Genomic DNA, 25142 nt, shown 5'->3' with positions numbered 1-25142 from the left:
CAGAACGCCTCAGCACAACTCATCCTGGACATCCCCCGTCGCAGCCACATCTCCGGACACCTGAGAGACCTACACTGGCTCCCGGTCAACAAGAGAATCGCCTTCCGACTCCTCACCCACGCACACAAAACCCTACACAACCAAGGCCCAGGATACCTCAACAGCCGCCTCAACTTCTACGCTCCCAAACGCCAGCTTCGATCGTCCGGCCACGCCCTCGCCGCCGTCCCCCGCATCCGAAGAGCCACCAGAGGGGGACGGTCCTTCTCCTACCTCGCCGCCAAGACATGGAACTCCCTCCCGACCCACCTCCGCCTTACCCAGGACCACCTCGCCTTCAGGAAGCAACTCAAGACCTGGCTGTTCGAGCAGTAGCGAACCCCCCTCCCCTAAGCGCCTTGAGACCCTCTGGGTGAGTAGTGCGCTATATAAATGCTCTGATTGATTGATTGATTGAACTAATCAAAAATTATAGATCCAGACGGTAGTGCACCAATCACATTTTAGTTTTTTTCAGTCTTGCTGAAGTGCCACTTGACCCGTTAGGGGCACAAAACATGTTGACCTACTACACTTTGACAGCCCTTTAGGCACATCACATCCGCTTAGGGCCCCAACACCTTTTAATTAGGCTCAACCTACCTAAAACATTAAAACTAGACCAGAGTAGGACTCCTCCCGACCTATTTTATTTCACTTACCCGTGCACTACGCAGCTCTCACACCCACAAGCACCCAACGGCTTCTTCAAAAGATCTCCAACAAAGAGCCCCGTTTACAGGAGCCCATCGGGCATTGCCGCGCCGGCCCAACGAGGAGCATGGCCCAATGATGAAGTATGACATTCTGCAGGGTGTGTGAGGGCATCACGAAGAAAGACCTCCCTTTCCCCACACGTCCAGTTAGGAACTGCACACCCTTTTGAAATACAAGACTAATTATTATTATTATTATTAATTGGGTTTTATTAAGCGCAGACTACCCGGAGGCCTCGTAGCGCTGAGTGTGACTGGGGGGACAAGTGAGGGTAGTGAAGTTTACGTGAAAAGGAGGGTTTTCAGTTCCTTGCGGAATTTTAGGAGATTGGGTTCGCCACGCAGGGAGACTGGCAGAGCATTCCAGGCCTTGGCCGCATTCCAAGAAAAGGAACGGCCTCCCCATCTGGCACGTTTAACTTTGTTCTCGGTGGCCAGAAAGGCTGTGCTGGAGCGCAGCGACCTGCGGGGAAGGTATGGGGTGGCCAACGAACAGATCATTGCTGGCGCTTCCTTCCACATAGCTCTGTGCATAAAGCACATTGATTTAAACAGTGTTCTGGCCTTGATGGGTAGCCAGTGGAGTTTTTTTAGAGCAGCAGTCCCTGAGTCCCGCCGGTTAAGGCCCAGCAGGAGGCGGGCTGCTGCGTTCTGCGTGACTTGGAGCTTCTTTGTTGTAGTCGCCGGGGCCCCTAGGTACAATGCATTCCCGTAATCTAAACGGGACAGAATAATGGCTTGCACCATGATCCTGCGGGCTTGTGGAGGGAGAAGTGGTAGTACTTTCCTAAGCATACGCATCATACCGAAACAGGTGGCCGATACGATCGTTGCTTGATGGTTAAAATTGAGATTAGCATCAAGCCAGATGCCTAGGCTCTTTATTTGGGGTTTGGATTGAGGCTGGGTGCCCATACATGGGGGCCAGTTCGGGAGCGGATAGGAAATGTTTGGGTTTCCAAGAATCATAAGCTCCGTTTTATCACCATTAAGTTTCAGGTGGGAGCTGGCCATCCATTTATTAACTGCCACTAAACATTTCTCAAGACTGGGTGGAGAGGCGGTGATTTGGTTCATGGAGACGATCAGTTGAGTATCGTCAGCATATGTGACTAACTCCAGGCCAAATGAATGGACGATGTCTGCCAAAGGGAGCATATATATATTAAAAAGGGTGGGGCTCAGGGACGAGCCCTGAGGCACACCCTGATCAAGAGGCCATATCCTGGATTGTGTGGTACCCTCGACTACTCGGAAAGAACGGTTTTCCAGGAAGGATTGTAACCAGCGTATAGCTGTTCCTGATACTCCGATTTGCTTGAGACGGTGGATGAGGATGATGGTATTCACAGTGTCGAAAGCGGCACTTAGATCAAGCAAAATAATTGCTGTAGTGCCGCCTGCGTCCATCTGTTTCCTAGCTAGCTCAGTCACAGTCAGAAGAGCTGCTTCCGTTCCCAGCCTGGGGCGGAAACCTGCCTGAGAATCATGGAGTATATTGTTTGATTCTAGGTATTGAGTGAGAGATATATTGATGTGTCTCTCGAGCAGTTTGCTGACCCATGGAAGCAGGGATATAGGGCGGTAGTTGGCCATATTATCTGGATCTAGGGAGGGTTTTTTCAGGAGAGCTCGTACTTGAGCTTCCTTCCAGGCCGTAGGGACTATGCCGGTACTGATGGAATTATTAAGGGTGTTGAGTATAACTGGCCGTATTGTATCTGTGATCTTTTTTAGGTGGCAGGGTGGTGCGGGATCACTTGGGGATCCTGATTTAACTTTCCTCATAATGTGCTCCAGAGCGTCTACTCCTACTGGGGGAAACTCTTCTAGTCTGTAAGGTGTGATGCCGGGTGGCATGGTTGCTTCAAGGTCAGCTATATCTGGAGCCACAAATGCTGAAGAGATTAATTGTATTTTTTTGTAAAAATATTCCGCTTGATTATTACATCGGAATTGTGCTTTACTGGGGTCCTGGGGAGTGGATGGGGTGTCAATTAAAGATTTTGCAATTTGGAATATTTCTCTGGGACAGTTATGGGCGTTATTAATTTTATCTTCAAAGAAGCGGGCTTTGGTTGAGTTAATCTCTGCTTTGTATTCTTTTATAGCATCATGATGGTTTGTTTTGGCTGAGCTGCTGCGAGAAGCCCTCCAAGATCTTTCTAGCTTCCTACAGTGTCTTTTCATGTCTTTAAGTTTGGGAGTGTACCATGGTGATGCCTTAGATTTAGTTTTTTCCCTTAGTGTTGTTATTGGTAACACAGAATCAAGGGCCTTGGAGATCCATTGGGAGTAATTATCATACAATAGTGTTGGGTCATCCGTAGCTTGTGGGGTGGTGGTAAGTAAGGCATCTGTCCACCTATCGACAGAGAGCTTAGTCCATTCTCTTCCTTGAAGCAATGTACGCGGGGGTGGTGGGACAGAGGCAGTGTGTAGCCACCGCAGCGGGACCAAGTAGTGGTCAGACCATGTGAGGGCCATAGGGGTTCCTACCTCTAGTCTGTGATCGTTGCTAAACACTCCATCCAGAAGGTGTCCTTTCTCATGTGTGGGTTCGAAACCCCTCTGTGTGAGTTGGATAGCTTCTAAATTCACTAATAAGTAGTCAGAGGTTAAAGAGGTTAGATAACAGATACAAATAGAACCTCCCTAAACTTTGTAATTGACACCTAGAGCAAGCTGATTTCAAGAGCTGTATTATCTAAAGTGCCTGGGGGCACAATGGGAATTTGCCATTGCATTCTGAGCCACAGGGGCACATTGGTATTGCATTTGTAACACCAGTACTACCCAAAGGGGTTGTTTCCTCATTTGCCTGGGAGTGTAGCCCCATGCATATGAGGGAAATACTACGCCATTTAATGGATCCGAGCACAGAGGAAAAGAGACTTTCAGGAGATGCACTGACTGTGCACGACAAAGAGGTGTGCCACCTATTTGTGGTGGACAGTTAGTGAACTTTAAGGGCACCCCTCTGGAGATAGCAAAGGAGGTCCCATGGACACCCCAGACAGCCCCTGCAGCTGGGTGCAATCATTCATGCAGATGACTGCACCCGCAGATCAGGTGGAAAGTCGAGGGCCACCTGCACTGTGAAAGGCAGCACAGGCTTTTTCAAGCAGCCGGTTCATGTGCTTTCCACAGGGAGGAAACAGTTGGGGCAGGGTATTATCAGATATAGGAGGCATAGTCAGTCAGTGAAATCATTTTATCAATCTTAAAATGAGATCATAAAAGTACAGTACATCATAAGGTGCATTCTCACAAAGTGTCAGTACGTATAGTTAAATTTTGCAAAACATATCTAATCAAAGTTTACATAAAAAAACATGCGCACAAAGGATAATTATAAAAAGAATTAGAATGCAGCTGTTAAATTGGGAGCTACAACAATCCATAAAAACCGCCAAAATTCTCCAAATTCATATTGAAATATACATTGTTCCACATAAAAAAGACCTAAAAAGGTAAAAAATATGTAATCAATTAAATTTGTGATTATTAATATTAAAAATCATTTGATCTTCTAGTCGTTAATGTCAAACAGAGGTAGGATGCAAGAGAGTGGCACACAAAGTGGTCAGACAACAGGGCGACATTGTGGGAATTTGTATTTCTGCATGAGAGAAAAAAATATACTTTTTGCAATGTGCCAAATAAAATTTACAGAAACAAATAAAGTGTAAATTGGATTGTGAGAAAGTTTCATCCCACGGACAAACTGGCAATACATTTGGTGAATAAGTTCCCGTAGGATAACCCATCGTACACGGAATAAGGTTTAACCGAAATTTACTAGTATAAAGCTTAGTCAGTAATAGTTAAAGGTGGGCCACAACGCAAACAGGAACAGTGCATCCTTACTGCATCCTAACTGCAGGACAATCAAGTTGTTAAAAACGTATTTACGTGAGTTGATGGTGAAAAAAATGTACTTACTGAGTTAATTGTAAGTATGTTGAATTCATGTTGGAAGATTTGAATTGCGGAAATAGAGGGCTTTATTACTAAATGAGAAAGTTACATTTTCTACTCAATATCTAGCTCTGAATTTCACAAGAACACCTCATTCACTAAAATACCTCATGCGCTGTGCCATCAGCACCACTTCTATTATAGATCAGTTGTGTATATATCTAATGTACATAGTGGATGTATAGTTTTAATATAATGTGCATACCACAGAAGTTCTTGTCATAGTCCTTAAGTCCGTTTGAGTATTTTGGATCAGTCTGATGTACTGGTTTCCACTTTGGTACACCGATTTCTGATTGACCATATTTGATAGTCATGACCCTGTGTCCATGTACCACTAAACAATTGATTGAATGCTAAAATACATTCTCGGGTACCACTGTTTTGCATTTACTCTTTGTACCTAGTCCCTGCTGGAAGATCAGGTGAGCCTTGTTTTCTTTCAGTAACCTAAAATCTGCCACTGATCCAGCCTTGATGGGATCGCATTGAATTCCCCTCCCCTTTTGTTACATTCCCTTTTGCTACATTGAATACACTACGAAAAAACCTGTTCTTGTAAAAGCATAATGATGAAATGAGTCACTATGTGTATTCTAATGATGAGTAATGTTTACTGTATTATTTAAATGTCAATATAATATAAATATAAATGTCAATATTAAATTTGATAAATAGACATGTGAGTGTACATTTCCAGCTGCTCACCTAATATTGGACACGTCAGTGGGCGGAAGGCATCACAGTTGGCGCATTTCCCATTTCTATAGTCTCTATAAGAGTTGCACGGGTATGTGATGACGTCACAGCTTTGATTGAGACTAGATATATACAAGAAAACAGATCGCTGGTGGTCACACTTCCAGTATTGGGATCCTGTTAATAAAACAGAAAGCATCAACATACAGAACAATTACAGTTACTGAATCAGGATTTCTACATTTGTATTATAATAAAGAGTGTTACCTGCAGAATACGTGGCAACATTACATATAGATCGAGTGGTGGCTTTTCAAACGTACTTAATTAACTTACCTAAATTGATCATTAAAACCACCGTTTTCCCCTTTAGCCGTATATATATATATATATATATATATATATATATATATATATATATATATATATATATATATATATACATATCTCAGAAAATACTAATATTTTGGATATTGTTAGAGAACATAAATAAAAAATAATACAGATATGTGTACTGTTTCAGCACTGAGATCTTTATAAACATCAAAATACAGAAACCACAACAATATCAACAAAAGAAATATATCCTGTTAATTACCTAATCAATATGTGTAATAAAATGTACTGTGTACTGAATTAAATGTGTAATGTATCTTGCAGCTGGGAAGCAAGAGTACTTCCCAAATTTGCCCCAATGGAATACTAAAAACAACTATCTATTTTCCATTAATAGCATGTATACATGTCAAAAACATGCATAATTTAGATCATTTTAGGAGCATGATAAACAATCATATAGAAATGTTTACTCTTTCAGTACCAATAGCCTGTTCGGAAACATCAAAAGAAAGAAAATAAACACACAAAAATCAATAAAGGAAATATTTCCTGCTAATTACCTAATCAGTCTCAACATTGAATATACAATATGCTATGTTAGCTGAAGGAAGTGGTGAACAATAATACTTTTGGGGCTCGTGGTGGGGTGTCAAAAGTGGTTAATTAATTTACTCTAATGGAATATTGACAACACTGATTTATTTTGCATTAATATCAATCACATATGTCTGAAAATACAAATAATGTATCTACTTCTATGGAACAGAACTACGCAAAATACAGAAATGTCTGCTATTTTTTAAAAACCTCTGAAGCTAATAACTTGTCTACAATATTACGAACTTTACTAAAATATATTGGCCCAGATTTACAAACATTTTCCACATGGTTTGCATCACACAAGTGATGCAAACCTAACCACATTTTTTAAAATTAATTTTTCAGAACGAAACCTGTATAGCACTGGAATGTTGCATGAAAGTAAAGCAAAACAGTGGAAAGCACTGCTTTGCATTGCTCTGCGTCAATGGCTGTGTTCTTTGGTGGCAGGCCCGGACTGGCCGTAGCGGGCACCGGGCAATCCCCCGGTGCGTCGCACTGGTGGGGGCCGATTTTGTTACAGGGCCATTTTTGCAGCATAGCTCCAATATCGGCCCTGTAATAAAATTGGCCGAAAACCGGCCCTGGCAAAGAGCTTGGCGGCACCCCCAACGGCCGGCCGAACACTTTGCCAGGGCCGGTTTTGGTTCCCAGTCCGGCCCTGCTTGGTGGTGCCAGGGCGTTCCCATGCAACCACCTATGGTTTTGGTGCAAAACCCTAACTAAAAACAAGTGAGTGAGTGAGTGAGTGAGTGAGTGAGTGAGTGAGTGATATTTTAGACACAGAGAGATTGGATACATAATGTGTGTAGGAAGCTGGCTCTTTATAGAATATACCAAGGTGAGGTAAAAAAAAATGTAAATTGATACTTGTATAGCGCACTACTCACCCGCAAGGGTCTCAAGGCACTTGTACGAATACAGCTGTGGAACCCATCCTGGCTTTTCCTGTGAGGCGTCCACTCCTGGGCACCTCCAAGGTGGAGGCCAGGAATCCTTAGCGTTGTGGGGGTCGTTGTGGAGATTAAGCAAGCTATTGCCCAGAGTTGCAGAGTGGGACTCCATGATTGGAATAGGCACCGGGCCGAAATTTATCAGGTCCATGGAATTTTGAGCCCAAGACCCACCGAGGCGGGGAATTGAACCCTGGTCCCAGGCTAGACCTCTACATCAGGGTCTCCCGCTCTAACCATTGAGCCACACATCTATAGCATGCCTAGAGTACCGGGGGTTCTCCTATGAGTAGACAGGGTCTTTCTCCGACAATCCCAAGGTTCAAAAACACACAATATTCAATATAAGATGTAAACAAGTCAATAAGGAGATCCACACCAATTTATAACAAACATTTGCAATGCAATAGGTTTCACATTTGCGATAGTTTAAGCTATTGACATTGTAAATGACAATGCCTTTAATATATCTGTTTTAAAAACCAACATAAAAATAAAAGGCACTGTCATGTACAATGCCAATAGCTGAAACCCTCCCAAATGCAAGACCTATTGCATAGCAAATGCTTGTTAAGCATATGGGCGGCATTACTAAAGAAATAAAGATGGAGGGCCAGCGGTGCTCATGTAGCTGAAGCCCCCCAGAAAATAAGCATTGCGATGGTAAAAAAAAAAAAACAATTGCACTCGCACATAGCAAAGGTGCAGTCGCAAAGGAAGTGGGCGCCCGTATTAATGTAAAAGTGGGCACCTCTGTTGTTCATATCAAAGCGGGTGAAAGGCTTAAACCTAAAGCACGCTGCCCCGGGCAGGACACGGTTAGGAGGCTACGAACCGCAGGTACCATTAGTGAGTTTGTGTTAATTAATTTCGGGAGGCGCGCATATCAAAAGAAATGAGCTTTAAGTCTATACCTGAATATAGCATGCCTTGCAGAACAGCGCATGAGTTGCTCAGGCTCGACCTAAAAATAACACATATATTTATACATATTTAAGCACCAGAATCAATGTAATCAGGTTAGTACGTTGTGTAAGAGAAATAATTTTACGTTTAAGAAGTCAAAAGTGCATTTTTTAGAACCTGCAATGTTATCCTATGGAAGGTAAAACAAGAAAGGCATTCAGGTACAGTACAGTACAGCGACTTACGAGACCAATCAACAGATTTAAAGTGAGTATATGGCAAGGTCAAAGGCAGCACCAGCAAGTCACCTCCAGTGGCACTAGGGCAGTTGGGTACAGCTGTGCAATACAGCATTGGGTGTCTAATGTTAGTCTATAGGGATCGGTCTCCATGAAATGAAGCTGCAGGTTTGGACGGGGAGGCCAGTTCGGCTGAACCAACAGTAGGGTACAAGTCTTGCGATGCTAGAGGACGTGGGGACACTGGTGGACCTCTTCTCCTCAGGCCAGGGTTGCTGGAGCACAGGGTCTTTGAGTTGTCAGGTTTCTTTGTCCGGGGGGCCTTCAGACAGGCAATGACGGGGAGTTCACGAGGGGTGAACCCAAAGTGGACTCTAACTCCTGATGGCTTGGGAACCATGCTGACACCGTTGGCCCACTTCAACTCGGGCTAGGGTGCATGGTGCTTGGCGGCATCAGAATTTGATGGTTCCGGAGTCCTCACAATTCTTCTTGGGGTGCTTGCATGATGCAGGGGGGTCATTCTGCTACTTCACCAGGAAGCCATTAATCTTTATTGAAGGCAGGCCGTCCTCCCAGGCTTGGAGGCATGACAGCTGCAGGGCGAGATGTCTTTGGCACAAGTCTGATGGGGAACAGCAAACAAGCCAGCAGGGCTGATGCCAATTCAGTTGCTCTTTTTCAGGCCTCTGCTTTTGCAGCTCTTCAGTGTTCTTCTTTGTAGGTCATCAGGATCGGATCTTTTGGTGCCAGGTGCTCCCCTAAATACTGGATTTGGTGGCTTTAGGGGAGTGTAGGGTAATATGCAATGGGGCACTTACCTCTGTGGTCACTATGCCCCCTATATGACCACTTCCTGTGGGAAGAGGGCATAACCTTTGCCCAGAGTTCCTATGTTTGCCATCACCAAAATGGCTAACTCTGAAAAGTCGCGGCCACTTCAGGTAGCGCTCCTTTGGGTTTGTACTGGCCCGAGGGTGGACACCCCTATTTGACTAGCTAATTTTCTTACCTGTTCAGTTCCAATGCTCTTGACAAAGGGGGTCAGCTTCCTCTCCTGTGAGAGAAGCCAGATTTACATACTCTGCAGGTTATCCTCTGTGCGAGGGTATAAGCACCATCTGTCCAAGCAGGCTTGATTTCTGGCCTCCTCAGAGCAAAAGGTCCCCACCCTTGGGGGTCAACCATTTGTCTCCAGTAGTAGGCTGTTGAAAAACAGTCATTCAGCACACCAGTAGCTGGTAGATTTTCAGGGGGCGCCTCTAATGTGCCCTCTGTGTGCATGTATCAATAAATCCAACACTGGAATTAGTGTGGTTTTATTAATATGTACCATTCATGATTTAATTGTTGATAAAATAATGGACAATATTGAGGGCCAGTGAAGAAAATGTCAGTTTCTGTAGTATTTATCACACAAGTATGGATTTATCAATATCGTATAAGCCATATAATTTGTGCAATTTGCAAGTCTCACAAAATAATTTTGTTTTTAGCTCATAAATGTGAACATTATACTGCCAGAGAAGGTGCTCCATAATTTTCTCCTTTGCTACATAATTTAGGTCACCTTGATGCCTAATGTGGATACATTTGCCACATAGTCCTAGTGACTCGCTCATTGGTAAAACTCTACAGAGTAGCCAGGTGCTGTAATTATGATACTGAAATCCATATTTCACAGGGAACTGTGAATCATTTCCCATCCTTCCATGGTTCCCTGTAAAATATGTGTTTTATACCATTGCATTTTGTGGTGTAAAAACACCTAAACATGTAAGATGTTTATGTGTATGTTAATTTGTGTATATTTGTTCAGCCTATATATGTATTTTGTTCACCAAATTGACCAAAGACATCACCACACGTTCCTTTAGCACGCACAATGTTGGACTTGGCCCTTTTTGCAGGATCATTCCTGAACTTTTTGCCTTCTTCCTATATTTTTCTATGACGTGCTGTTGGCTATTTTATGACTCTGTGCACTTTACCACTGCTGATCAGTGCTAAAGTACATATGCTCTCCCTGTTATAAATTGATTTATGGATTAGTGATTCCATGATTGGCTGGTATGGTTTACCTGTCAGACCCAAGTACAGTTCACCAGGAGTGCCCAGGGCTTTTAAACAAATGCTGCTGGTGGGCTTATTTTCAAAAAACAGTGGTCCTTAGACTAGGAAGGAAAATTGTTAAGAAAATAAATATAGACTAAATAGGACTATATTTTTTTAAAGACATGTCCAGCCGGACAGTTTATTATTTTGATAGGGAAGATCACAGAGAAATATAACAGACAATGTGATGGAAGTGGGACACCAGCCGATGTCCGACTAACCCACTGGGGGGCAAAAACAAAACGTAAAAGTAACAGGCAAGGTTGGGTCATCTAGATATCATAAATCATAAGTAGATAATCCACAAATATACACATATGCATGAACAATTGTAGTCAGCTATGCATTTAGTGCATTCAGGTCGACGACGTTTCGAACCCTACAAAATATCGGTTCATCTTCAGGACAGACAATGATTGCCTAAAGAAATTACTCTTTCAATTGACACCACTAGGTGAAAATACATATGCCATACAGAAAAATTAATAAAAGGAGAAAAGGGGAAACAAAAGGATAAAGCATGTCAGTTAGTCATACCCTTATCACAACTGTGTATGCTGTGCAGGATTCATACCATGCCAGGGTGACAGCGACATCGAAGTCTGGTGCATGCTAAATCCATGCAGTGAGCTTATGGTGGTAGAAGCTAAGCGAGTACGTTTTAGCGTGGCGCGACGTTTTGAAAGCGAGTCATAACTGGTAATATTTTAATGAGAGAAAAACGGCGACAAAGTGTGGTACTTCCATGCAGTGAGCTGAAGTGGTCAAGGTCGTCTTGGGAGTGACTAAATGTAACAGTCTTTTGGGGTAAGTATGGACCGTGTTGCTGCGGTGAAGTCATAAAGTGACAGAGTGATGTATCAAGTTATCAGGTGCAGGGGGTGCAAGGGTGAGAATTGCGAGTGGGCGCTAGAAGGCTTACCAGTGGGGTGAGGCTGAAAAAGGATTCAGCACGGTAATCAGGGATATATTATAATCTGCAAGAGAAAATAAGTTAAGGCAGTGGTGAAGGGACCTCGAGTAGGTTAACGTGATAATGAGGGAGGAACTTACCAAAAGTGAAGTACCGGGCGAAATAGCGAATTACTCTGTGGGAGAGAGGGAATTATTAAGCAAGGTGCTGAGGGACCGATATGTCCGTTAACGACCGGGAAACCATGTTGAATAAGCTTACCAGTGAGGGCTATGCCTTGAATCAAAGGATCTACAGGGAGGGAAAATAAAAGGGAAGGTCACAAAAGGGGATAAGCTAAAACCGGGCGTAAGGGCTCGAATAGGTCCCATATCGGATAACACAGGCTTACCGGAGGGTCAGTAATGCAGGTCCACAATGGGGGTCCTTGCAGCGTGAGAGGATCTTCGCGGCTCGTAGTCCGCGGCAGGAAGCCGGAGTAAAGAAGCTGGGGCGAGTCACATGATAGCAGGAGCCCAATGGAGAAGCAGCAGTATGGGCCGGCCATTTTGGGTTGGTCGCGGATGGGGAGACGGTAAAAACAAAAAAGGGTCCAAGGAGTTCTGATCACCTGAGTGCTGGTGCCCAATGGGGAAGGGGCAGAACGGGTCGGCCATTTTAGGACGAGCACTAAGTGAGAGAGGAGGGTGTAGAGTGCATACATTAACGGCGGTGTTATTAATTCCGGTGTGCAGTGCAATTCGGAGGACCATAGTGCGCAGTCACAATGTGACATATTTATAATGAGCCATACAATTATTAAACAAGGTCAAACTGCTCTCATAATTGTTATTGCAAACAGAAGGATTAAAAGTGAACCAAGTAAGGTAACAGTAGTAATAGAGAATAAATAAATTGGGGTAAACCAGTTAGAGTCTCATGATGTTATACAAAAGTCAGAAGCTTTCCAGTTGGTGGGCTTGCAGCACTGGTTGTGCCACCCACAGAAGCCGCCTGTAAAAGTGTGTCTAAGGTCTGCCATTGCAGAGCTTGTGAGCAGTCTGGTACTACCATGTTGAGTGAGCACATGCACCTACTTGCCAGTCCCAAAAGCTTCCCTTTTCTTCATATCAGACACCCCTATGGTAGGCTCAAGGGCAGGGTGCCTTGTAAGTATAAGGTGTGTGTGGCATGTCCTAATAGTGAATTACAGCTATTTTGGTTTTTCACTATTGCAAGGCCATCTGTTCTCCATAGGCCAGAATGGGCAGTTAGATTATTACATCTTATATTCCTAACTGACTCAGGGAACATGGTAGAAATTCGAGTTTAGTATGCCTGAACTCAGAATGATAAAATACATCTCTTAGTGAAGTTGGTTTTAACATTCTGTGTTTGAAAATACCACTTTTAGAAAGTAGGTATTTTCTTGTCTAACTATCCAAGCCTGCCTCTGCTAGGTTGTGTATTCCTTCTCTGGAGTTTGAGTGACAGGGCTGGGGGATTCCAGGAGACAGGATGAGTCAGCCCAGTGGTTAATTTAGATATCTGCATCTAGATGGGTGGGAAGAGTTGCACCGGGGACCTGAATAGGGCTGAGCCATCCCTCCACAATGCCAGCTCCACCTCCTGTGGTGCGACTGATGTCTCTCCCCTGCACTGTGAAAGGAGAGAAGGAGTCATGTCAACAGAGTGCTCCAGGGCTGTGCCTTCCCCCCACAATGCTGGCTCCACTTCCTGTGGGGTGTTTGATGTTTCTGTCCTACACTGTGAAAGGAAAGAAGGAGTCCTGTAAACAGAGTGCTCCAGGACTGACCAGAACTGGTTTGGATTAGTCAAAGGCCCCTCTGCCCTCAGAGGACAAAAAATTTAGGGGTATAAATAATGGGACCCTGATCCCAAGAATTTAGATCACTTTGGGACAACAAGAAGAAACCTTTGCTGAGGAGAGGAAGAAACTGAGGAAAGACTATCCCTAAGCTTAAGTGCTGCTTGGGGGATTGGCCTGCAGTGGTTGCCTGACTGCCAAAGAAAGGAGAAAGGGACTTTGTGTACCTTCATCAACTTGTAAGGATCTCCAAGGGCTTGAGAGAAGAGCTTGCCTCCTGCTGAAGTCTCAGGGACAACAGACTTCAACCACCAGCTCCCCAAGAGTTCTTTGGAAGTGCCTACTGCGGTTTTGGGCCTTCTGTGGGACTGCGTGTCACAAGGAGCTGGAAGCGTGACTCACAAAGAAGAAGCGTGTTGCCGTTGCAGCCGCTGCCTTCTCATCTCTGAACAAGGGTGTTGCCGCTGTAGCTGACGCATTGCACTGCATCACAAGAAACGTCTCACAACATCGAAGAAGTGTGTCGCTGCAAGAAGAAAACTTCTTTATTTCTTTGCACCAAAATTTCAATGCATCACCATCTTCGCAACACTTTCCGTTGTCCTGCGTGTCGTATCTGAAGGTACATTGATCCAAAGCATCGCATTTTAAGATCTAAAAAGAACTAAGCTAAACCTGCCATTTTAAGTACAGTATTGTCGATTTTTGTCATTTGTGGTCTTGTGTTAAATCTGGTGCACAGTTAAAATATCGAGTTTGAAATATCGACCTACAAAAATATTGAGTTGGAAATATCTAAGGTACAGAATATCTAGGTCAAGAATATCGTTGGACAGAATATCGACCCTAAGGTAGTTAATATCGATTTTTTTATATCTATGTAAGTAATATCGAAGTTACGAATATCAATATTTGTATTATTGTTATGTATTTTATTATGTATGTATAATATTTTTTTTGTTAAGTATTTTACTTGTTTTAAATTATATGTGTATTATTTTTATATATTAATAATGTTATTTTTAAGTAAATGTTATGTTTTAGTACCGGAGCGGGTTGTGGGTTTATAGGGGAATAGGGTGGGAAGTAATTTAAATATAGTAAAATTAATTATTAATTTTTAGGAATTATAAATTAATTTTAATTAATTTTTGGGTTTATTTCTGTAGTGGGTTGTGGGTTTATAGGGGAATTGGGTGGGAAGTAATTTAATTTTAATTCATTAATGATTTATTTTTATTTATTGGTATGGATAATTACTTTATTTATAATAAATTATTAATTGGCAATTAATTATTTTAATTGATAATTAAATGTTTTAATTGGTAATTAATGTTTTTAATTGGCAAACAATTTTTTTAATTGGCAATAATTTTTTTAATTGGTAATTAATTTTGTTAATTGGCAATTACTATTCTTAATTGGTAATTAATTTGTATTAATTGGAAAATATTTTATTTAATAGGTAATCAATGTTTCATAAAAATAATTATTTGGTATGAAAAATATTTTATTGTTTAATATTTTTTAACTGTGAATTAATTTTAAATAATTATTTTTTTTGTAATGAAAAATATGTTATTGTTCAATATTTATTATTTGGTGACTAATATTTATTAATTATTATTTATTGGTATTTATTGGTAATTTATTGTTAATTTATTGTTAATTAATTATTCAATTGTAAATAATGTTTTTAATAATTATGAATGGGTATTTGTAAATGATGTAGAGTTATTAAAACATTAAATTATTCATTATTTTAAATAAAAAAAATATTTATAAGTATGTTATATTTAAATTCTATGCTATTCAATGTTTTCCCTACTGTAGCAACCTCTGGAGCTGGAATAGTAATTTTTACCCCCACGCTATCCAGCGTTTTCCCTACTGTAGCACCCTCTGGAGCTGGAATAGTAATTTTTACCCCCACGCTATCCAACATTTTCCCTACTTTTGCAGCCTCTGGAGTTAGAATAGTAATTTTTACCCCTACGCTATCCAATGCTTTCCCTACTGTTGCCCTCTCTGGAGTTGGAATATTAATTTTTACCCCTACGCTATCCAACACTTTCCTTACTGTAGCACCCTCTGGAGTTGGAATATTAATTTTAACCCCTGTGCTATCCAACGCTTTCCCTACTGTTGCACCCTCTGGAGTTGGAATAGTAATTTTTACCACTACGCAATCCAACGCTTTCCCTACTGTTGCACCCTCTGGATTTGGAATAGTAATTTTTACCCCTACACTATCCAACGCTTTCCCTACTGTTGCACCCTCTGGAGTTGGAATAGTAATTTTTACCCCTACGCTATCCAACGCTTTCCCTACTGTAGCACCCTCTGGAGTTGGAATAATAATTTTTACCCCTACACTATCCAATGCTTTCTCTGCTGTTGCCCTCTCTGGAATTGGAATATTAATTTTTACCCCTATGCTATCCAACGCTTTCCCTGTTCTAGCACCGTCTGGAGTTGGAATATTAATTTTTACCCCTACGCTATCCAACGCTTTCCCTAAAGTAGCACCGACTGGAGTTGGAATGTTAATTTTTACCCCTACACTATCCAATGCTTTCCCTACTGTTGCCCCCTCTGGAGTTGGAATAGTAATTTTTACCCCTACGCTATCCAACGCTTTCCCTACTGTTGCATTTTCTGAAGTTGGAATAGTAATTTTAAGTGTTACGGTATCCAATGTTATCATTACTGTAGTTTTTTGGGGGACTTTGAATAGTAGTTTTATTTATTTAGCTATTTAATATTTCTATTATTATTTTTGATAATGTAGTATATTATTAATTTTAAAAATATTGAAAGTATATTTAATTTTTCTTTTTTTTTTCTAATATAAATATTTACATTTTATTTATGTTATTGTTTTATGTGTGTAGATGTATTTGTAATTTACAATAATTTTTAATAATTTATAAGTTATTAAAATAATTATTAAAACGTATTATTAAGTGAGTATATATTATAATTTTATTTAATAATTTTAAACATTATTAAATATTTTTTACTATGTTTATTTGGTTTATAACTATTATTTACTTTATTTTACACTTTTTTTATTTAAAAAAAACAATATTTTTAATTGCGATATTTTTAACATCTATATTTTGGTTTCAATATTGTTGTACTTACCATGTTGTAGATAGGCTGTCGATATTCTTGTCTCCGATATTCCAACGTCGATTTTTTTGTAGGTCGATATTTTTTCCATCGATATTGTGTCAGTGATCCGTTAAATCTATATAAAGAATACTTATTTTTTATGTAAAACCAGTGTGGTGTCCATCTGTAGTGTTGTCACTGGATTACTGTATGTGTTCACAAATGCTTTACACACTGCCTCTGTGATAAGCCTGTCTGATCGTGTCAAGCTACCAAGGGGTTGAGCAGGGGTTATTTTAGGAGTGTACCCCCTTACCCTGAATAGAGGCAAGGGTCCCTATTTGTCACAAGTACCTACCTGTTCCAACTAGAGACCCCCAAATGTAACATACATCATTATATTAACTTGCCCCGGGGGTGCTGGACTTTGCAATAGTATGATTTATTATTTGAACTCCAGTCGGTGTGTCAATAGGGAAAGTGTTGGACTTTAAATCCAACACCAGTCCAACACCGTGTTCGCTAAAGCAAGTCGTTGTAACAAGCTGTGTGCAAAAAGAATGTGCGGTAATAACACAATCGATGTAGTGGCTGTGCTGTAAAGGCACTATGTGGTTTAGACTGTGTGGCAGAGGGTGTTTCCCATAGTAGTGCCCCCTGTCTAACACGTTTTGCCTTACATGAAAAATGCAAGAATATTCCTCAGTGTGAGGGCAGAATCTTATGCTCAAAGAGAGAAATTAGTACCCTTAAAAGACACAGGAGCGCATACGTGGACTGGGATGCCAAGATGTTGGTCTCTCCTTAACAAAGCTCCAGCAGCTCTGACCCATCTTGTGCCATTCTCAAGCTTGAAGCGGACCTACAGACTTGGACAGCGCTGGTAGGGCCTCTAGAACACCCTCAGTCCTGTTGGCGATGTCCCCAAGGTTCGATTGAGTCGGGCCCCTGGAACTCCAGTGCAGATCTGTCAGCAAGGAGGGACTGCTGCGCTGGGCCGGGGGTTTGGGCCTGCAGCTGTTTGTGCCAGCCCACCAAAGAGTTGCTAACTACCAAGGGTGACTGGCCAGTGTTGAGGTAATGGGGGTGCCCTAGGCCCAGAGGGAGACTGATTGTGTGACTGCATGGCCTGACAGAGGTTGATGGCCCTTGTGTCAGCTACTCTAGGTGGTGGGGTGCCCCCATGGACTACAGTTCAGTGGCTGGCAGTCCCAGGGACTAATTGTTTTCACAGTCTGCATCTCACTTCCACCCATCCTCCCCACGAGTGACTTCAGGCAGCTGCACCCTGATTGGGGCTAGAGTGGGAGTCGGTGGCCCCAGGAGCGAATGGGCCTACAAGATGGCCTTAGACTGTGTTTCCGACTGCCAGATGCTCGCCTTGCCCGGCACACTGGCTGACTCCTTCTTGCTTCCTTGGCTTTTGGAGGCATCTGAGGGGGGCAAGTGGACCAGCGTCTTCTGTCCTGGTGGCCACTGCCTTCACCACAGGCTCAGTTCTATTGTAGGGGCTCACCTGGCTGCTAGTGCTGGCCCCTCCCTGGGAGCCAGCAGTCGGGGCAAGCACGCTCTGCTCAGCCAGGTCACCCTCCTCTCCTTTTTCCAGTGTCACCAATGCACAAGTGATTCCCACAGGACTTAATGGCTAAGGACAAGGGCCCCATGGCCCAAACCAATATGGATACATTTACGACATCTGCAACAGGCCCCACTTTGATGCAAAAACCAGAGGACATTCAGATATGGCAGCAATTCTGCAAGCTATTAAAGCATCATGGGCAGGGGTAGAGAACCGGATAGGAGAAGAGGGCATAGATGTTACCTTGCTTTGCTTTGCTCTCTGTAATATAGCCAACTGGGTCACTGAAGCTAAGTCCGGGTGTCCCCGCTGGAGGATGATGTCAAGGTGCTTAAATCCTTCTTCTCCAGATACCTCTTGCCACCAAGCACTTTGAGTCATGAACCGAGGACGCTGAGAACAGATCAAGGCGAAGCAATCTATGATTCATAGGATTCTCACGAAGGGGCCAAAGCCAACACTGAGAGGTTTCTGGAGAATGGGATTATGTCCTGGGTTCTGGCATAGGCCCTGTCCCAGCGGTTTGCCCTGGAGCGCGCCCCAAGATTCCTCGCCCCCAGGGTGCCATTGATGCCAATCATTGCCCAGGCCATTAACTACAGAGACAGACGGAATCCTTTGCAAGGCCCAGACACTCGAGAATCTCCCCTTTGATGCCTCTCAGATGATGATAGAGTGGAGTAAGGTACAGTGTTAGAGCATACAATGGAATAGCATAGAGTGAAGTGGCGTACAGTTGAGTAGTATATAGTGGAGTAGAGTACATTGGAATAGAGTACCCTGGAGTGTGGTAGAGCGGAGTAACATAAAGTTGAGTGGCATAGAGTGGAATTATGTAGAGTGGAGTGGTATACTGTGGAGTAGCATAGAAGGGAGTGGTGAAGCATGGTCTGATGTACAGTGTAGTGGCATTCAGAGGAATAGCATAGACTGGAGTAGTGCAGAGTGGAGTACAGTGGAGTTTTGTAGAGTGGAGCTGGGGGAAAGGAATTGGGGTAGACTATAGTTACATACAGTGGAATAGAGTACTGTAGAGTGGTGTAGAGGGGTGTGTTGTAGAGTGTAGTGGCATACAATGGAATAGCATAGAGTGTAGTGGCGTAGACTGGAGTATTGTACAGTGGAGCAGCAAACAGTGGAATAGAATATAATGGAGTGATATACAGTACAGTGCCATAGAGTGGAGTGTGGTAGAATGAACTGGCTTACAGTGAAATAGCAAAGAGTGGGGTGACATAGAGTGGAGTGATGTAGAGTGGAGTGGTGTGGTGTGGAGTGGTGTAGAGTTGAGCGAGGTACAGCGTAGTGGCATATGGAGGAATAGAGCAGAGTGCAGTGGCATACAGTTGATTAGCATACAGTGGCATAGAGTGGAATAGTGTACACTGGAGTGGGGTAGCGTGGAGTGGCATAGAGTGGAATAGCATAGAGTGGAATAGCATAGAGTGGAGTGGCGTACAGTAGAGTAGCATAGAGGGGAGTGGCATAGAGTGGCGTGAGGTACAGTAGGAATAACATAGACAAGAGTGGTGTAGAGTGGAGTGTTGTACAGTGGAATAGGGTACCATAACGTACAATCCTGCCAAATTTCATTCAAACCCGTCCAGTCATTTTTGCATGAATACAGAGTCTATGGTAAAGGCATAGTGCCCAAATACATTTTGGGACCATTCCCCTTTTTTCTTTGCACACCCTTGGTGAATCTCCACAAGACCTTACATATTTGTCCAATGTAGAAAGTGGAATATGTCTGCAACGTTATGTGGAGATTCATCAAATGGCGCAAAATGATTAAAAAATCAGAGGAATTCCTGTCTCTGGAAACACTAACTATAACTACAGCCACTCTGAGATGTATAAGTATATGTATACTGGGTTGCTGTGAATACCAGGAATGATTTTACCACTACTGACTTCTCATTGACATTTTAGATAACTAATCCTTCACTCTATTTTCAGTCACCCATAGGCCTTAGTATCACCATTAATCACAACTGCTTATATATAATACTATATTTCTTGGAAATGTGGCATACATACCACTAATGATATCATTAGTGGTATGTATGCCACTTTTTAAAGAAATGTAGGATAAATGACTCTTGATTGGAAGCCAGTTTCATAAGGCACTCTAACTAATGATTGGTAACGACCTATAATCCAATACTAACAGAATTTTCATTTCCCAGCCTGCTGTCATCTGTAGTAGATACTCATGCATTACTACAAGTCAATGCCAGATATCCTTATCTGGACCCTTCTAAAATGATAAAAACCCCTGTGCCTGTGTTCAGATTTCTTAGTGCCTACCCAGGGACCATATGGTTGAAATACTGAAACACCCACATATGTTCCACCATCAATCTCCACAGGAAGTGACATCCCTATTTTGCTATCATCCATCGGCAAAAGTAGTGACATCTGGATTTTCCAGTCAAAACCATCTTTAAAATAAGAAGTGGTCAAGTTGATTTAATTTCTCATCATCCAACACCCCAGGAAGTGACATTACTTCATTTCTCATCATTCATCTGCAGAGGGAGTGACATAACTGATTTCCCACCAAATGCATCTTTAAAAAAAGAAGCCAGAAAATAGCACTTAATTTGCCCTCCAACAGCTATACAGGAAGTGAGATCACAGATGTCCTGCTAAAAACATCTTTAACAGAAGAAGCCAGGCTAGAGGTCTTAATTTTCCAACACCCACCTTACCAGGAAGTGACATCACTCCATTCGTCTACCTCTTCCTGCATAGGAAGTGATATAAGTTCTTGCTTGTTCTCTACTTCAATCAACTCTTCAGGATGCCTATCACCCAGGCATTATCAGAAATGTGCGGACACAGACAGAAGCTTTGCCTACATGGGCCTGACATGGCCTTAGGCCAGAGGCCTTGTTCCATAAGGTAAGACATAATCATGTGCCTCACGCATCACCCCATACTGCCAATCACCACCATCACATTCAGACCTGCATGTCCACCACCTACCAAAGCCTCAAGCAAGCCAAGACAGAATTCCTATTTTGTTGGCATGAGCAACAAATAAGGAATATTACAAACCTGACTCAATTAATTTTACCTTGAAAGCTTTGAACTTCTACTTTCACTGAATGCAAAGTCACTAGTATTCCCCTGGAAACCAACCTTACCCTCTAGGAACACATTGCCAAAAAAACAAAGATGGCCAGATCCCAGCTCTCTCTTCTAAAGAAAGTGAAACCATTTCTTGCAAAAAGCAACTTCATAACCCCTGTTAACACCCTTGTACTCTCACAACTGGATGGTGGAAACACCCTGCTCAATGACCTTCCAGATTCAACACTGGCACCTCTTAGGAGCATCCTACATGCTGCAGAACATCTCTTCCATGGCCTGAAGAAATATGAGCATATCACCCCCATCCTGATGGAACTCCATTGGCTTCGCTTGCTGGCTGACACCATCTTCAAAACCAGCTGCAAAATTTACAAAGTCATCAAGACCAACACCCCTGCTTATCATGCAGACAAACTCACTATCTCAGGTGGTTCTCAGCATACCCAAAACCAGTCTATGAATGCAGACTAATAAGTTAAAAAAGAAGGAAAAAACAAGGCAACAGTATTCTGTGCCTTGAGGATCTGGAATAACACCCCTGAATCTATCATCACTTCCAAAGGTGCTCCAATTTAAGAAAGAGTTTAAGATGCTCCTCTTTAAAGAATACTACATCACAATGCATTAACAGTCCGAGAACCAGTTATCTCTCCTACCGCTTATTGACTTTATGCTTGTCTTTGAGCCTGTACAGCACTCAGCTGCCTTTTCTCTACATTTGCACTTTAGAAATAATACTTATATGCATACATAAAAACCATCCCGAGTTGATTCTTCTTCCAGTCTCTCCCCACTGGTAACACAGGCATCTTGGCTGAGAGTGAAGCAGCTTCAAGGTATCCCTGACACTATAGCAATATTTCATATAAACAGTACTCTGGGAGGTTCCAGGCAATTCTTTGTCAGGGCCATGTGCTGTCGTTTTTCACTCCCTCTTCCAAAATCCGAAGTCAGTAATCAGTAACTATTGCTTCCATCCTACTTTCAGCAGGCCTAGAGCCTTTGACTCCAATCACAATGTTTAAAGTACCTAATCCGGGTGATAATTATTGCCACTGGAGGAGAGAGCTCTGTAGACCTGAAATTAGTTTCAGCCATTCAAGACGGAGTTAAAATATTTTTTATAAAATCACTTTGCAGTATATTTCAATTAAAATCTTTATTCATCCCTGGTTTAGATTTCTGCTAAATAGTAGAACGGTGTGCAGCTGATTTCTGTAGCATTTTCCAAGACTGACTTATTAAACTACTACTTTTATTCTTAAGCATCATTTCACAATAGGAAAACCTACTATAGCCTATACAATGGGAAGGGCTGTAGGGTCCTGTCAATACAGGGACATGCTAGACTAAATATTAGGTCTTGTCCCACTTTTGCTTCTTAGGGACCAAAGCCGTGTTGGCTCCAAGGAACTATTCATGGGTAACTTAGCTAATGTGAAAAGTAGATTTAAAGCATGTCAAAACAATTTCCTTTGATGTGGCCTGGTGTGCCCTTTCCCATAGTAGTTATTCTGAGCTGCAGTCTCAGCCCTAAGATTTATAATTTTAGTCATACACATGGGTGATCTAAATGCATATTGTAGCCCATATGTGATATGTAATGTTGATGTTACTGTTGCATTCCTGATGGTTTTTCTTAAAATTTAAATATGATACTAGGGGTTAGACAATGGGTAAACAACCTTTACAACGAAACTTTTACAACGCACTACCATTACGACGCAACTTTTACAACGCAAACCATTACAACGCATTGCGCTGGGGGGCGCTCTAGGATAGGGAATAGGTTTAATGTACTATCCAACACCTTCCCTACTATCCACGGGGACTGGAGTTGGAATAGTAAATTAAACTATTCACTATCCAGCGCCCCAAAGCACTATGCGTTGTAAAGGCATGCGTTGTAAAAACCGCGTTGTAAAGTCATGCATTGTAAAAGCATGCGTTGTAACGTCATACATCCTAGACAATGTAACACCATTCTTAGGGGTCAGAGCACATTGACTTGGAGGCTGGATAGCAGTCTCCATTGCTCAGACTAGGAATGACAGCAAAGATGGCCCAAAATAACAGCAGCACTAGTCGAAAAGGCTAACATGTGAATTCCTTACATTGATCATAGTGTGTTAAGATAAGATTGAGGCAGTCTTACATTGTTTTGTCCATGATACAAGAAATAAATAATTTGAGGTGTTGAATCGCAGGGTGTCAATGAGTCTGTGTGTGGTGTAGAAGTGAGTGTAAGCGTAAGTGCGACACATGAGTATTATACCACATATAGAGTGACATATAAAAAGTAAACTGACTTCACAGGTATGTTTATATGATCATTCGTCATGACTATCCTGACATCAGAAAATTAAGTTACTTGATTCTTTAAAATACAGCGTCTAAAATTCATTTCACAAGAAAATGCTTCGGACACATCCATCATAGGCATCTCACATCTGTAGACTCGCTTAATCTGGAGAAAAAAGTGTATCTTCCCCACCTCTCATGTAGGTATTCTATATATTAAGTGATGCATTTATTCCAGACTTTCAAGGATGAAACTAGGACTGATGAAACACAGCTCCATAAACATGTTGCAAACCCAGTTTCCAAATTTCTTGACACTAGCCACTTCTGATAGCAAATATTGTTTATTGTCAATCCTGTTCGTATTTTACTTTAGATATATTTCCGCTTACATGACACTAACAGCTAACAGTGTCTTCCACCTGGCAAACATGTGGCAGTGAGATTGTAGAAGTACAACTTCTGCTACAGTGTCTGAAGGGCCTGTCTTTGTTCTGCAATGCACTGTAATGTAACATTTATACAGCAATTACTACCACTATGTGGTGCACAAAAGCTCTTGCCTACACGAGCAGCAAGCTATGCTGTGTAGGATCTGTGGTTGGAAGGTGTTTTGTTTGTTTTTCGATCCTGTGTGGGACTTGTTTCCATGTTGTGCATGATGACCACCCGGGTGTGCTTTTCGCGTTATGGCATGCAGCACTTAGTGGTGTGTAGGGATGAAGTGGTGTGGGAGAGAGAGTAATTGTTTATGTTTTTCGGTAGTCTGACAGCTTTAAGCAGCTCTGCAGGTCCCTTTATGGCATTTCTTTGCTTGCCTTATAAGCACCAGGGGTACAGCTGACAGCATTAACTCTACCTCACTGGCTATAAATGTCAATCCCATCACACAGAGCTTGTTGCTGCATGACTTTTTATTTCTTTTTGACGTTCACAAGAAAAACCTGAAGTTCAAGTTCCGCCGATGACATTTTGAAACAGCTACTTACTTATCTGAAGTTGCAGCAGCAACACCCACTTTACCTTTAACACTATGCGCTTTGCTATGCGATCAGATTTGAATGGATTCTTTAACTAGAAGCATAAAAGAAGGTAACTCTTTTTGAACACAAACTATCCTGTCTTTCCAATGGTGTGTAAAGTTTTAAGGGTGTTATGAAGTAAACTCAAGCAATCTTAAAGCCTTCATTACTCCGAGGTCATTTTTCCTGGATACAATCTATAACATATTTAGGGGAATCTATTCCTAGTCACAGACATTTCTACCACAAGAAAAAGAAAACTCAAAAGCGTCTGCTTTTAAAAAAAGAAAAATGTATGTACTAATCTCTTCCCCCTTTTTTGTCTATAAACACAACCCGTTCAAAACTACCGACAATTCAAAGACCTGACCACAGGAAGGTGGGCAAGATAATAGGACTGTAACAACAAACAACCAGAAAAGGAGGGTGAAGTTTACAGTATTAAGTGGCTCATTACGTTTTCACCCACCCTCCCTATTCACAGTGTTTGCTACTTGAGGAAATATCAAATCAGAACTAAAGTACGGCCATAGTGCCAATTACAAAGGACACAGACATGTGACCTGTTACAGCATGTGTTTTTTTTCTCCTTGAACATAGAACGCTTAGACCCTGCTTACTGGTGGAGCAATTTCACACAGAGCCATAGCTATGGGTGGAATTCCGCCGCCAACAATTACAAGTGATTCATGGTCAAGAATTAGCTGGTCCTCACCT

The 25142-nt window shown here is 42.1% G+C and overlaps 1 protein-coding gene across 1 annotated transcript in view; it reads right to left on the bottom strand.

Annotated features, from left to right (window-relative positions):
- Positions 1 to 25142, bottom strand: part of LIPI (lipase I) — a 213368-nt gene that overhangs the window by 78516 nt on the left and 109710 nt on the right. The window contains exon 6 of the mRNA XM_086934060.1: positions 5445 to 5612. Within this exon, the coding sequence (XP_086790186.1) occupies positions 5445 to 5612 (168 nt within the window). The remainder of the gene's footprint in view (positions 1 to 5444; positions 5613 to 25142) is intronic.

Source organism: Lissotriton vulgaris, chromosome 8, assembly GCF_964263255.1.
Source record: "Lissotriton vulgaris chromosome 8, aLisVul1.2, whole genome shotgun sequence".
NCBI classification, from domain to species: Eukaryota; Metazoa; Chordata; class Amphibia; order Caudata; family Salamandridae; genus Lissotriton; species Lissotriton vulgaris.
Note: the sequence above shows the minus strand (reverse complement) of the source record. Positions and strands in the feature narration are given on the sequence as shown.